General features: G+C 36.9%; 1 protein-coding gene across 1 annotated transcript in view; it reads left to right on the top strand.

Moving 5' to 3' along the window:
* ERC1 (ELKS/RAB6-interacting/CAST family member 1) overlaps positions 1–13,019 on the top strand; it is a 267,410-nt gene that overhangs the window by 101,389 nt on the left and 153,002 nt on the right. Inside the window, exon 12 of the mRNA XM_026052172.1 lies at positions 10,780–10,973. Within this exon, the coding sequence (XP_025907957.1) occupies positions 10,780–10,973 (194 nt within the window). The remainder of the gene's footprint in view (positions 1–10,779; positions 10,974–13,019) is intronic.

The raw sequence follows: 13,019 nt of genomic DNA, 5'->3' as shown, positions 1-13,019 counted from the left end.
TTAATTTTGCAGAGACAGATGCACTGGAGACCTTTGTTACCTTCAGTATTTTTTACACAGGTAGTAGGAGAGAGCTAGAAGAGCACATAGAAAGTTAAGTTATGAAAACACAGGTGTGGAAATTAAGGTATATAGGGAATGATTAATGGTTATGCATTTAGTGGTTGTGAAAGTAGTGCTTGTTCCTGCTTCCTCAGAGAGAGCTGTCTCACTACATGCAGTGAGCATAGGAGTAGTATGACAGGGTGTGGAGGTTGACTAATATCTGGAGAAGCACTGCTAGTTAGAAGATGAAGATGCAGTTAATTTGCACTGGAATAATAACTCTTCATTATAATACTTTTATGTCTACCTCTGCTCTTTCTGTTTTAGAGGGGATTACTGATATCCAGGAACACACATAAGGAACCTGAGACAGTTCATAAGACTATATTTTTTATAGTGTGTTCTCTTTGTTTCAGGAAGTAATTAAGATTGGTTATTCTCCTATGATCCTTTCCCCGAGGCTTCAAATAGGCTTGAAATGCCCCAGGCATTTTCGCTAGGACATATGGGCAGTTGTTCCCTATGTGAATGCTCTAATTAGCTTTCTGGAGTCCCAGTGAGAGAAAATCATCTATACTTTGTTCCTTTTAAAATACCTTGTGATGTTAGGCTGCTACATTCTTTTAAGTGAAAGATTTTTGGTAATGATAAATTAGTCTAGAGTAACAGGTAAGAAGGAAATTGCAGCTGCAGGCTGGAGATAGGCTTTCATGCAGCTGGGACTTTCCTTCCTCCTCTTGTGCAAAAGAGCCCACTTGTATCACTGATCCTCCTTGGTTTCTAGAACCACTTCACAGTCACTCCTAGTTACGGAAGAAAATATGAATAGCAACCATTTGAATATGTTTTAACTTATGAATATGCTTGGATAGTTCTTTAAAAGCCTCTTTCCAGTTGTTTTTAATTTGTCAACAAAGTTCATTGCAGAAAAATAAAGTGTATTTTTAAAGGGTGTCTGTCTTTCAATGTGTTGCAAATAGCTATTCAAGCAATTTGATATTTTCAAGGCAGATTAATTTCTTCTCTCATCTTTAAAAGAAGTACATGATAGATAATCCAGTTCTGATTTAATCATCTAAACACCTTTTTACACATCTACATTATGAAACCTTGCAAGTAACTGTCATAGTTCATCTTACAATTACAGTCTATAAAAGTAAATCCATTTATGAAAGAACTAAAAATGTTCAGAGGAGTTCTATTATGTTGACTTTTATTGCACTAGCTTAGTGCTGTTTTGCACCAAGTATTTATGGAAAGGGAGGACTCCTTCTTGCGCAGCTCTTAACAGCAAATGGCAAGAATTCCAGTTTCCTGTCAGCGTAACATCCTTGCAGTTTGAATAGAGATGTGTGTAATATCAGTCATGGTTTTCTTTCCTCTATTTCCACTGAACATTTTTGAGTACTTTCAGTTAAATCTAATCACCATAGTTGTTAAGATCTTGACAGAAGAGGCTGAATCAGAGTTAAATGTTCAATGTTAAACCATTAGGTAAAAAAGATTTAAGAAATCCTTAAAAAGCAATCTTTGCTAATCTTTGAACAGTGAGYCTTTGAGAACCCATCACAACTACAGGCTTCCACTTCTCTAAAAAGTATTTAACATTACACGAAAATTAAATATTATTAGCCAACTTGAGAGCAGCGGTCCTGAAYAGTTCATTATGTTTTTCTTCCTGTGTATTCAGTCCCCAGTATCTGGTTCTGATGACCTGTTCTCTTAGTTACTGTTCCTTTCATACTAATGAATATTTTATGGTGATCTCCGAGTGGATGTGATCCATATTTAGCTAATAGAAGTGTAATATTTGTCTTATTCCCTGGGGATTTTTTTTTCATTTTATTTTTTCTTTAATAATGATCCTATGGCTATGCAAACCTGTGTGCTTCAAGTTCTCATTGTTCCACTGTCATTTTTCCCCACACATTGAGCAGGAGATTCCATAGGAGATTCTGCATGTGGGAAGAAATCCATAAATGCCAGCTGAGTTTACCTAGTCTGCTGTGCTGCTTTACACAACCTCCGTTTGTGCTGAGATGGATTTGCAAAAGTTTCAAAGTTGCATAGTCACACACAATGGATTCTCTCCAAGGATTTCTCTTAATATTGGGGGGGTTGCAGTTTTCTCTTTGTTTTTTAGGAAACTCTCATTTATAACTTTTTTTATTTTTTTTTTTAGGAAACTTTTAAAACTTCTGTGTTAAAGCCACATTTTTCTAGAGATAACATATTGCTTTTCCTTATTTGTTCCCCAGGATGTTCTACTCCTCGTTTTTTTTTTCTGCTATCTTGCCTTTCCTAGTCTCATTTTCTTGCAGTTCATTTCTTTAATCTGGACAAGATGCAGTGATAAGTGAATACATTCCAGCAAAGAGGAACTACTTTTTTTTTTTCTTTGTTTCCAGTGTATATTTTTCTCCTTACAGCTATTTTGTTTATTTTAAAAAGCTCAAGGTTAAAAAAAAAAAAGTTGCAAGACAATATTTTAACAAATTTCTCCATGGTTCAGTTCTAGGGACTTTCTGCCCAGGAGTGTTAACAGTGATTCTCTGCCAAGAATTTCCTAGGATTTAACTCAGTTACACTAGTACAGGCAGTGGTGCTTTTCTTTTTGTGAATATGAATTTCTTGTCACAACTGAAATTATATGGGTAGCTGAGATAGAAATGTGATATTGCATTCACAGAGGGTTATTTGGAGGTTGTTTTATTTCCAAAAAATGTATAAACCCAGCAACTGTGTTCAATGTTATGTCATTTTTTGGATAGTTTCCTAAGCCATTTAGCTGTCTTGTAATTGATACAAGTGAAGCACTAGAAATAACAGTTCTGCTCAAGCCATTTGCCATCGGTAAACCAGAACACAGAACTTCATTACATATGGGAAGGCTGGACAAAAAWTGTCACCTATCAACTGCCTTTTTAGTAAATTACTCTTGCAGCTATTTTRAAAATGTTTTCTTGTTACATCTTTATTTTTTTTCTCTCTCACACTGTTCCTACCCCCAATTCTCCCCTTCTTTTCCTCTCTCTCTTTTCTCCCTTTAGCACCCTGAAGTTTTATTGAGCCATCCATCCAAGCTAGTAAGTTCCCTGGCAAACTGAGGCTATTGCCAACCCCGTGTAATTATGTGCGTGTTGCATGTGTGTTCACCTRTGCTTCTATGTCCTTGGACTAACACAGAGTGTATTGGTGAATTACAGTAGTGGGTGTGGATAGTATGGGGTGCAAACCAAGTGTTGTAGCATATATGTCATCAGCATATATGTGATTAGCCAAAAGAAAACCCRTTCTGAGATGCTTTTACTTTTTGGCTGTGTTAGTCTCACTTCTTTTCTATTTGGACAGCTTAACATTGTGCCCGTGCTTCTGTTTCCCTTCGCCACAGCTGCTTGGGACATCCTGCAGCTTGTCCTTCCCTTCCRTTGTCCGTATGTTCGCAGAGCAAGACTGCAGGGGAATCTCCACACAAATGAGGCCTCTGTAACCCCACGTGCAGCAGCACATTAGAAACCATAATGAAGTTGGAGCAAGTAAAAGATTGCTTAATAACTTGGATAGCCATTGATATGCTTTATTTGGGGTTCTGCGGCCAGCCTTCTGCTCGATGGCAAAGAGCACTCCTTCCAAAGAGTGGCTGTGTGATAATATCTTGACACAGAAAATTTCCTAATCCAAGGTGTTTTTCATCAGAGGTTTCTTTTGTRACTGCATGTTGGTAAAACTGTTACAAAATTATCAGAAGGCTGATAACTGTTTATTTTTAATAAAGTTTAGGGTAAATGAGGCTGTCCTGACAATAATTGTCAGAAGGTCAGAGAACTCCCAATACTTTTCTTAGTTTCAGTTTTCAGGACAACCTATGTTTTAAATTCTTTTAGCAGATAATAAAATGTTTTTACATGACCGACTTTGGGAAAAGAAGTTATGTGCCATAGGGATAAGTATTCAGATGGAATTATCAGAATTAAAAATAGTTAATTGTGGGTGGTTAATTAAAACCACTTACACTGCACGTCAAAAATGTTTGCTATAWATATGTGTATAAACAGTTATTAATAAATAATTTTTTGTAGTTATTTGGAGCACAAAGATTAGAAAATGAGTAGAAAACTCYCTTAAAAGATGTACAATTAGTTGATAAGGCATCTGAAATACATTATTTTTTAGTATTATATGACAGAATATATTTTTCCCAAAAGTATAGAGTGTTCAGGTCTGAAAAGCAGTTGCTCATGACTTTTTCAGAAAGTTAATAAATAACTTCAAAATAATTTGTCAGCCTTCTATCCCATTAGTTAAGCTACTAGCACAATGTTATTAAAGCTGTGTATCCTATCAATTAGATTCTTTTATCAATTGCTGGTTATGGTTTTGCAAAACTTTTTAACCTTCCAGTTGAAATTTCATATGTTGTTTAATTCACTCTGAGATTGTGTTTGGTTTTGTGTCCTTTTGAAGTATTTGGTACTTCACTGAAACACAGAGTTTGCATGAACGGAGTATGAAAGCAGAAACTTTTTTATATTTTTTTCACCATCATCTTTTTTAAAAAAAAAGTTACTTGTACCAGCGACTTTTGATGTCCCTGGTTAAATCTACTGAAACTGGCCATCAGTTAAGTGCGCTGTCGACGTGCATGYGCTAGGCAGAGGCATCGTGGCTTCAGCCGTGACATTTCCCAGCACTTCCATGCAGGAAAGCACAGTCCCTCTTCCCTGAATGCTTGGCTGGTTCCACACAGCTGCTTGATGCAAATGCAGCAGCAAGAGTCAGCATCTCCGTCTGCAGAACAGGTTAGGATAAATAATCTGTTATGGTTGGAAGCCCATCCTGGAAGTCAGGCATTGGGAAGAGAAAAACAGAGTGGATGTTGTTGGAGGAATGAGCAGACGGGATTACCATGACAAATGTAGAGAACCTGGGACCTGGGAAGGACGTGGTGTGAGTGGCAGCTGCATATGGGCGAAGGAGTCGGGCCAGAGGTGTTGGTGGGTAGAACTGACTGTGCCCAGTCCCTCCAGGCAGGAGGAAAAGGATGAGGAATCTGCTGGATTAGGGGGATCTTTTTGAATGAGAGGAGTAAAATTTCATCTTGGCCAAATAATGTTGATAATCTTAGGTTGAAGGAATGAGRCAAGTATCATACGCTTGGTGCAAGTAGGCAAAAGAGTCCAGGAAAGCGTGTTCTTTACATGGTTTATAATGAACTCAAAGTTTTTGAGTCTCAGCATTACCTTGAGGCCAGAAGGTTCCCACTCTGGGAAGGAAGTGTGTGTTTTGTTCAGCAGTATGGTACAGCCCCCGCAGAGCACTCTGTGGTGGCCCTAGAAGTGCCAGTCCGGGTCATTGTCCATGGCAGTGTCAACAGCACCTCATGTTATGGGAGATCCAGGTATTTTTTTTTCCCCCTAAACACCATTTCCTTATTCGTAGAAAATTAGGCATACGAAATCTGCCCCTCCCCTTAGCCTTAAGGTAACATGCATTTTGAAAAATTAAATATCCTAAAGCTAGGAAACTACAAAAAGTGTTGTGTATGCCACATTACATGGCTTCTCTCATTTTTAGATTGTGAGRTAATCATTCTAGTATTTCATAACTAAATTATTATCTGCAAGACTTGCAATTTTGCATATTGAGTAAAAAGTGTCAGAAGGAGCTGGAGGTATGTAAGGTAATAGACTATTGTCTGGAGGAATTAGCTTTGTTTAATTAATAAATGATGTTTTTCAAAGAGTAGGAAGTATTGAATAAGGCAAGGTAAGTCATAGCTTATTTTTTTTACATCTCAGTTTGTCATCTGCACRATAAGATGATAAGGCATCATCATTTATCACTGGTGATGTTATGAAACAAAATTAGTTATCATTTGCAAAACTATAGCTTACAATGACGATCACCATGGCAGGAAACGTGATAGGAAAAAGCAGTTTGTTTTTCACAGAAGAGTTTGTGGTGTTTAGAGTAAATACGGCACAGAGATTTACAAAAATTTACAATGCACTTCTGTGCATTGAATAGAGCTCAGTTTCTGATAAATAAAATAAAATAAAATAAAATAAAATAAAATAAAATAAAATAAAATAAAATAAAATAAAATAAAATAAAAGCAGTGTGTGGTCATGTGACTACAGACTGACCAAGAATAGGCAGAAGGGTACTGAAGCACTTTACAAAGTCATATGTAACATGAGAATTTTCTGTCTGTCTTTATATACATTTTCTATTACAAATTACCAATGTTTAATCATGACTATAGTACTCATAACTTTCTAAGGAGATCTTTTTTTCCCCTAGTGTAGATCGTTTTTTTCCAAGTAAATTCTTGCTTCTTGAGTGCTTAAAAGAGCTTAACAAAGACTGTACATATCCTGAAAGGAATTTACAGATCCTGGAAGGGATTCATTAAGTATAAGATAATGTACAATTCTGTGACAGATTTAACTTTTTCTAGTATATAGTTCACAGAGAATTCACTGAGACTCTTACATCCCAATATATTCTTTTTGAAAGGCTGTTACAATATATATTGTTTAGAGCAATKGAACTGAAAGAGGAGCAAGTGTAGTTGTTATTTAAATTTATAATTTTGTTGAATCTGATAAAGATATATAAGGCAATGCAAGTATTTTATCATTTGAATTGCTGCCTTCRCAACAGGAAAGGTAAAGAAAACAGTCAAATGTGTTTGTGTCTTGGAATAAAAAATCCAAATATATTTTTGTATTTGTGTGTGCATTTGCTATTTTTAGGAGATGTGAGGCACAGTTGGAGGTAGGAGGATGGATTAAAAAGGGATTTCATATTCTTGGGAATTTCTGTTTCATGGCCAAAAGTTCTTGGCAGCATTTGTGCATGAAATGTTAAACTGAATTTGCTGTCTCAATCCATAAGTAAAAGTAGAAGGTGTTTGCTGTGAATTATTTGCTGTTTGATTTAGTTAACCTTTTAGGAAAATTGATTTGGAATCCTAGTCAWAATGATTGGAATTTTTGTTTACATTTTAGAGTTTTTTTTATTACATTTGTGCAATTGTATTCTTCCCCATCTCTGGAACACTTAAAGCAGTGTAAGATCACCTTTCCTTTTTGTAGAATTCTTTGGCACACAAAACATCACATTATGAAATTCTTTTTAATGTCTTCCTCTCTTCTCCATCTGCAAATAGCAGCTATTTCTGTGAAACCTTGGTTAACTTAGTTTTAGTTTTAGAAGTTGGCTTTGTCAGCTGATTTTGTGTGGAAGCGATAGAAGCCATAGTACTTTCTTTTTTTTTTTTTTGATGAACAATCACTCTTTCTTTTATTCTTTAGGTACCTGAAGCACTCACCCAATCACTTACCACATTCCAGAATTCCAGATGGGAAATGATGGCTAAKGGCACAAAAGCAGAAAACCAGCTCTTAGCTAATAGTCATTGTGAGAACTTTGAGAGCAAATCCAGAGTAGGAAGCTTAAACTGTTCTCAGTCCTGAACTACTTCGAATTTAGAATTAAATTCTTATTGGAAAATACTAGTGGACTTCAGATGAGCTTTAATAAAAGCACAGCTCTAGAAGCTTCTCACTGAAATGTATATGTTTCTAATGCATTTCAATGTAGATTCAAACATGTGAGTTGAAAACCCTTGAAAGCAGCTTAAATTCACCTGTTTRGCTCCATATGGAAACAGAAATGAGGAGCTAATAACAGGGTTAGTATTAGCTGGGGGGTCTAAAATAACTTGTAATTGAGTAAGCTCAAGGGCCTGTGTAGGCATACCATCTCTTATTTACATCTTTTGTGAAACTAGAGGAGAAAGACTGGTGTTTTTTTTTCACTCTAAGCAAGTTCTTTTCAAATACACTTATTTTATCATACATTCTCATGTTCAAGAATTCATTATTTGTGTTTAACCTTTTTCTTCCAAAAAAAAAAAAAAAAAAAAAAAAGGAAAAAGATCTGCTGTATTATTTCTCACAGTTATGTTAGGAAGGTGGCCAATTTCATCTGTTCCAGATCTACATGCAAGTTTGTGACAAACCTCTAAATGCATTGTTTTTCTCTTCTATCCAGTGAATGAATCCAGTAGGATTTTAGATATGATCATGTAACACGTATTTTATACAGAGCCCACAAAATGGACCGAAGTAATTCACAACTCAGGAAGTGGTCTCCAGTTTACACCATATCGCATGACATTCTCTTTTTCTTAGGTGAAAGTGGCCATACTTATGTGTATTATATACAAATAACATGTGTTACATGTCTTAACTAATAATTTATGTCATGTAAATAGGCCTTTCGTTCTATAAGAACCAGACACACTGACTTGCTGGCTAATTTTCTGAAAAAGAAAATTGATTTCCTCCTCTCAGAAGTGTCTCTTGGGTTGTTGTGGAGATGCTTTTATTAGCACAGGGCAATATAAGTCAGGACTGTCTTGACAGTAGAATTGCATTAGGTTTTATAACTTAGAGAGTTCAGTAATCCAAGCTAACAACCTAGCTTTAGTTTGGGTTTTTTTTTTGGGGGGGGGGTTTTGATTATCTGATTATGTATTTTGGATGACTTTAAAGTGTCTGGAGGAGTATTTGTTAAAATAAACAGTTTGAAATGTTGGAAACCTACCCAAATACAGTACAGAAGAATTCAGGCTGTGCCTTGGATGAAAACGAGACTTAGCTCTGTCCACACTGTCTCTTCGGAGACAATATTTATAGCTGAAGCTGGCCTCCAAATATGGTATTTCCAGTTCCAGGAAAACAGTATTTGGGAGAAGATGATGGAGTTTTTGTTTAAAATTTAGGTATGGTTGAAAAGGAAATGAAATGAAATACTTCAAATTTCCGGCAGGCTGGAAATTCCAGTGTTTTGGGAACACCCAACAATGCTCTCTTTCCAAAGTCAAATTGTGTTCCCAGACCCCTGCAGCTACTCAGTGGACCCGACACACCTGGCAGTCTCGTTGCTACTGTGGCATCTCAGAACCTGCATCGTCTTGATACCACCCTCTGTAGAGTTGGGCTTGCCTCAGCCTTTTCCCAGGGTTTATAATTCAGAGTGTCTACGGGTCAGTGAGGAACCTGGGAGCATAGACACCCCCTAACTCCAAAAGGGCTCTCAGCRTTTCCAGACTCTCCAAGGAAGCACTTAGAAGCGAGTCTTAGCTGCAGACTCAGAAGCAGGATTTTCACAGTGGACCTGGGAGATTTGACATAAAAGTCTTTCCTAAGACCAAGGTCCTGAATTTTGAAGCATTCCAGCTTTGAGGCAGTCCTAAGGCCGTAGACCCGGTAAAGAAAGGGATCCCTCCATCTGAGCAAATTCAGCTCAGAGTTCATATAGGGTTTCATTAGAATATGGCCCAGACTTTCATGGAGTTGATTAAAATTAAGGGATTTTAATTTTTAGAAGTTTGGGGTTAAAAAACATGAACTTTCCTCTGGTCTCATTCACTTTTCAGCAGCTTTTTTTCAGGTGTATTTCTGCCGTTACTGGGACCTTTGGAAGCAGCAAGCTGTAAACCTGAGTTTTCTGCTACTGCATTTCTGTCCAGTTACCTTTAACAGATCTCGGAACAACTGAAACGACTGGATAGAGTTGCTGCACTTTGGAGGAGAGTATTGGCAGTTCCTAAAAGTATCTGCCASAGCTGCACAAAGAGGAAAAAAATCAAAGGTTTTCTATTTGGCCATAGGTTTTGTTCCAGAGAAGAGAAAGGCTTTGGAGTTACAAGCAGTCTTGGTTGGCAGAATAGCTTCCTCAAACCTGCTATTCACTGAAGAAAATTTGAGTAGTTCTGAAACTGCTTTAACTAATATGAAAGATTAGTTCAAGACACAGGAGGTAGAGTGAAAAGCCCCCAAAAAAGTTGCATTTGTGCGTTTCCCCTCATAAAAGCTGAGAACTCCCTTGGGATCCTGCAAAGCTAATCCGCAGTCTGTTGGCTTAAACTCCAGCATAAATATTGCCTTCTCCTTTGTCTTTCCTATGCTTAGGAACTCARTTCATTTTATTAGTAAAGATGAGATTTTTACAACAAAACAGGTCATTTCTGAATGAAAAATGGCTCTTCACTGGAGTCCTTTTGTGTTCAGTCCTAGGATGCTGCTTCTCCTCCAACCTCATTTTCAAAGCTGTGTTTCCTAAATAGTGGGGCAAAGATGATTTCAATAGGTAGCCATACTCAAAATAGCCCATTTCTGAAAAGGTTAAATAACTAGCAASGGCTTCAGTGCCCGTCAACCCAATCCATACAAATCTATCTGACATTTATCTACTGACTTAGTTACTGAAAATCATTAAACTCAGTTTCATTTTTGTAATTTMTCTCTCTCAGATAACAAACTCCGCATGTCCTGCAGTCCTATCCCTGATTGTAATGGAGGTATATTTTAGGAATTCTCATACCCACTTCATACTTTCCCTTGTGTTTTAAGGAAGATTAACTACTTTGATGTTCTGAGACCAGTTCTGTTTTAGAACAAAAGATCATTTTCGGTGTTTTTTTGAAGTAAATGTTTGTTTGGTTTTTTAATCTACTTCTTAATTTTCTTTTTCTTTTCTAGGAAATATTCATACATACTTAAAGGTAGCTTGTGCACTGTATATTTATTTCTCTTAATAATTAATCTTGCTGTTTTGAAATAGAATTTAGGTAGACAGTGTTTTGCAGTCATTATAGTATCTGTACAATATATATGGAGTGGATGGAGTGTTTTTCTTGATTTTTGTTTTTCTTTACAGGCTCACGAGGCAGCACTGGAGGCTAGGGCCAGCCCCGAGCTGAGTGACCGTATGCAACAGCTGGAAAGGGAGGTAGCTCGGTACCGGGAAGAATCTAGCAAGGCTCAAGCTGAAGTAGATCGTCTTCTAGAAATCTTGAAAGAGATGGAAAATGAGAAGAATGATAAAGATAAGAAGATAGCAGAACTGGAGAGGTGAGAATGGTATATGGTTACCAGAGGAGCAAAAGAGCTGTCCAGAGTTAAATTATCCTTTCTTCTCTCACAAACCTCAGAGTTTGGGGGAAAATGTGTTCAGAGTTTTTCTACCTCAGTCCTTTTATTTCGTATTTATAAGTGTTAAGATGTCATACTGTGTACTTTCTTTACTTGTTCAAAAAGTAGGGCTGGCGTGGATGAAACTAGAGGAGGAGAAGGAGCTGTAAGGGAGTGGAGATGGTAGGAAAAGTTGCCAGCACTGCAGTGTGTTTGGAAAACAATTTGGTTGTCCAATTCAATACATTCCTCAGGTATTATTCTCCAAAAAACAAGCAGAGAAAATGACTTTAAAAGGCTTGGAATATTAGTTAAACAGGTTCCTGAAAAATGGCAGTGATTCTCTTTGTGCTGGTAGAGACACAGCTTGTGTAAAGCTGGATGAATGGATTCACTTTCATCCAAACCAAACCATTCAGCACGTTTTAATATTCTCCATCTTCCTGTTGGAGCCACAATGCTCTGATATTTTTTAGGCGTTAATTTCACAAACAGCAATGATAGTGTGTTTTGATTCTACATCATATGAATCACAATCCTAGCACATCTTGGGAAAGGCTTGAAACAGGCTTATTTTTCTGAAACTTGCTATGTGCCAAGGGGGAATTTCAAAGTAGAATTACSTGTAGATTTTTGTGTTTACTGTACCATTCTCTAAGAAGAATCACTAACCTGGAACAGCGAAATGGAAATGTGGTTATTTCCATTTGCCTTGTGCCAGAGGAGTCTTTCCAACTGTTAGCCTGTCACATTTAAACTACACTACATTTTAGTGTCAGGAAGTTTGTGGGAGTAAAGGACGTTTCAGGCACTTCATTATGCCCGTAGAACTGTTTGTTGACTTGCTGATAGCCAAGTTGTGGGCTCCTCTGCAAAAAACAAAAAAGGATTTTTTGAAGAAGTTTTGCTAATACTCAGTCCACCTTCAGGAATCTGATTTTSTATTTTTACTAAACACAGGGAAATAAATAACTGCTAAGTCCAGGTACCTCTTCTAATTCTTTTCTTCTGCCTCTGCTGTATGCCTTCATATTCTTCTTTCTTCATCCTGTGGAAGGAAAGCCTAATGATGAATCCACTGGGAAGAAGACTCTGAATGTGCTAACTGAAATCAGAGCAGTTAAATACACTGTGATGAACCTACTGGATTAAATTATTTTACCCACCCATATCATTTGATAGGATGCGTTCTTCTTTTCTTGAAGGTGACGGTGCTCTAAAACAGTAAAGCCTGACAGCTAAGTTTTTTTCTCTCTTTGTGATTGTAAACAGCATCCTGTTAATTTTCTTTATTATTTTATTTAATAAAAATTCTCTACAACCATAGTATAAGCTTAAATACCTGAAACTGAAGGTATGTCCTCTTTATCTAAATGATAAAACTTTCAGTCCTTAAATATATTTTCTATTCAGCAGAACATTTACACAATAGGTTGATAGACTAGATATGTTTAAGTATAGCCATGAGGAAAGTTAAATAGCAGTTCTRTGTCATACTTTTCTGCATAATTTGCCAGATCCTGTTATGAAGCCCATCTCACACGTAGACTTCACTATGTTACCATCCTAGGGCATGCAAGCTGACTAGGGCTCAGGGAATAAGCAACAAACTTCTAATAGAAATCATGTATGAGGAGGAAGTGTATTCTTAGTGCTTTGKTTTTTTTCTATACAGAAGAGCAGTTGTCTGTTTAGGAAAAGCAAGTTGGAAATACTAATCCCTCTACACAACCTAATCCCTAGAGGAGACTRTAATGGCAGGAAGAGAATTTTATGATATGCAGTTTTTTGATACAAGTCTGATTTTTTTGTTACGTTAGCCGTCCTATTCAAGATTGGGACCTGCAGCATCAAGCACTGAATGGGTGCATGTCCATAGTGTGTAATCAAAGAGTTTATAGTTTACAAATCAAAAATAAAAAAGAAGGGAAATGAGACTGATCCTTTATCTCTTTGAAAGATAAAAGCATTGGCACCGAGACTTTA

The sequence above is a fragment of the Nothoprocta perdicaria genome, unplaced genomic scaffold, assembly GCF_003342845.1.
Source record: "Nothoprocta perdicaria isolate Ctin4 unplaced genomic scaffold, notPer1 scaffold_84, whole genome shotgun sequence".
Lineage (NCBI taxonomy): Eukaryota > Metazoa > Chordata > Aves > Tinamiformes > Tinamidae > Nothoprocta > Nothoprocta perdicaria.
Note: the sequence above shows the minus strand (reverse complement) of the source record. Positions and strands in the feature narration are given on the sequence as shown.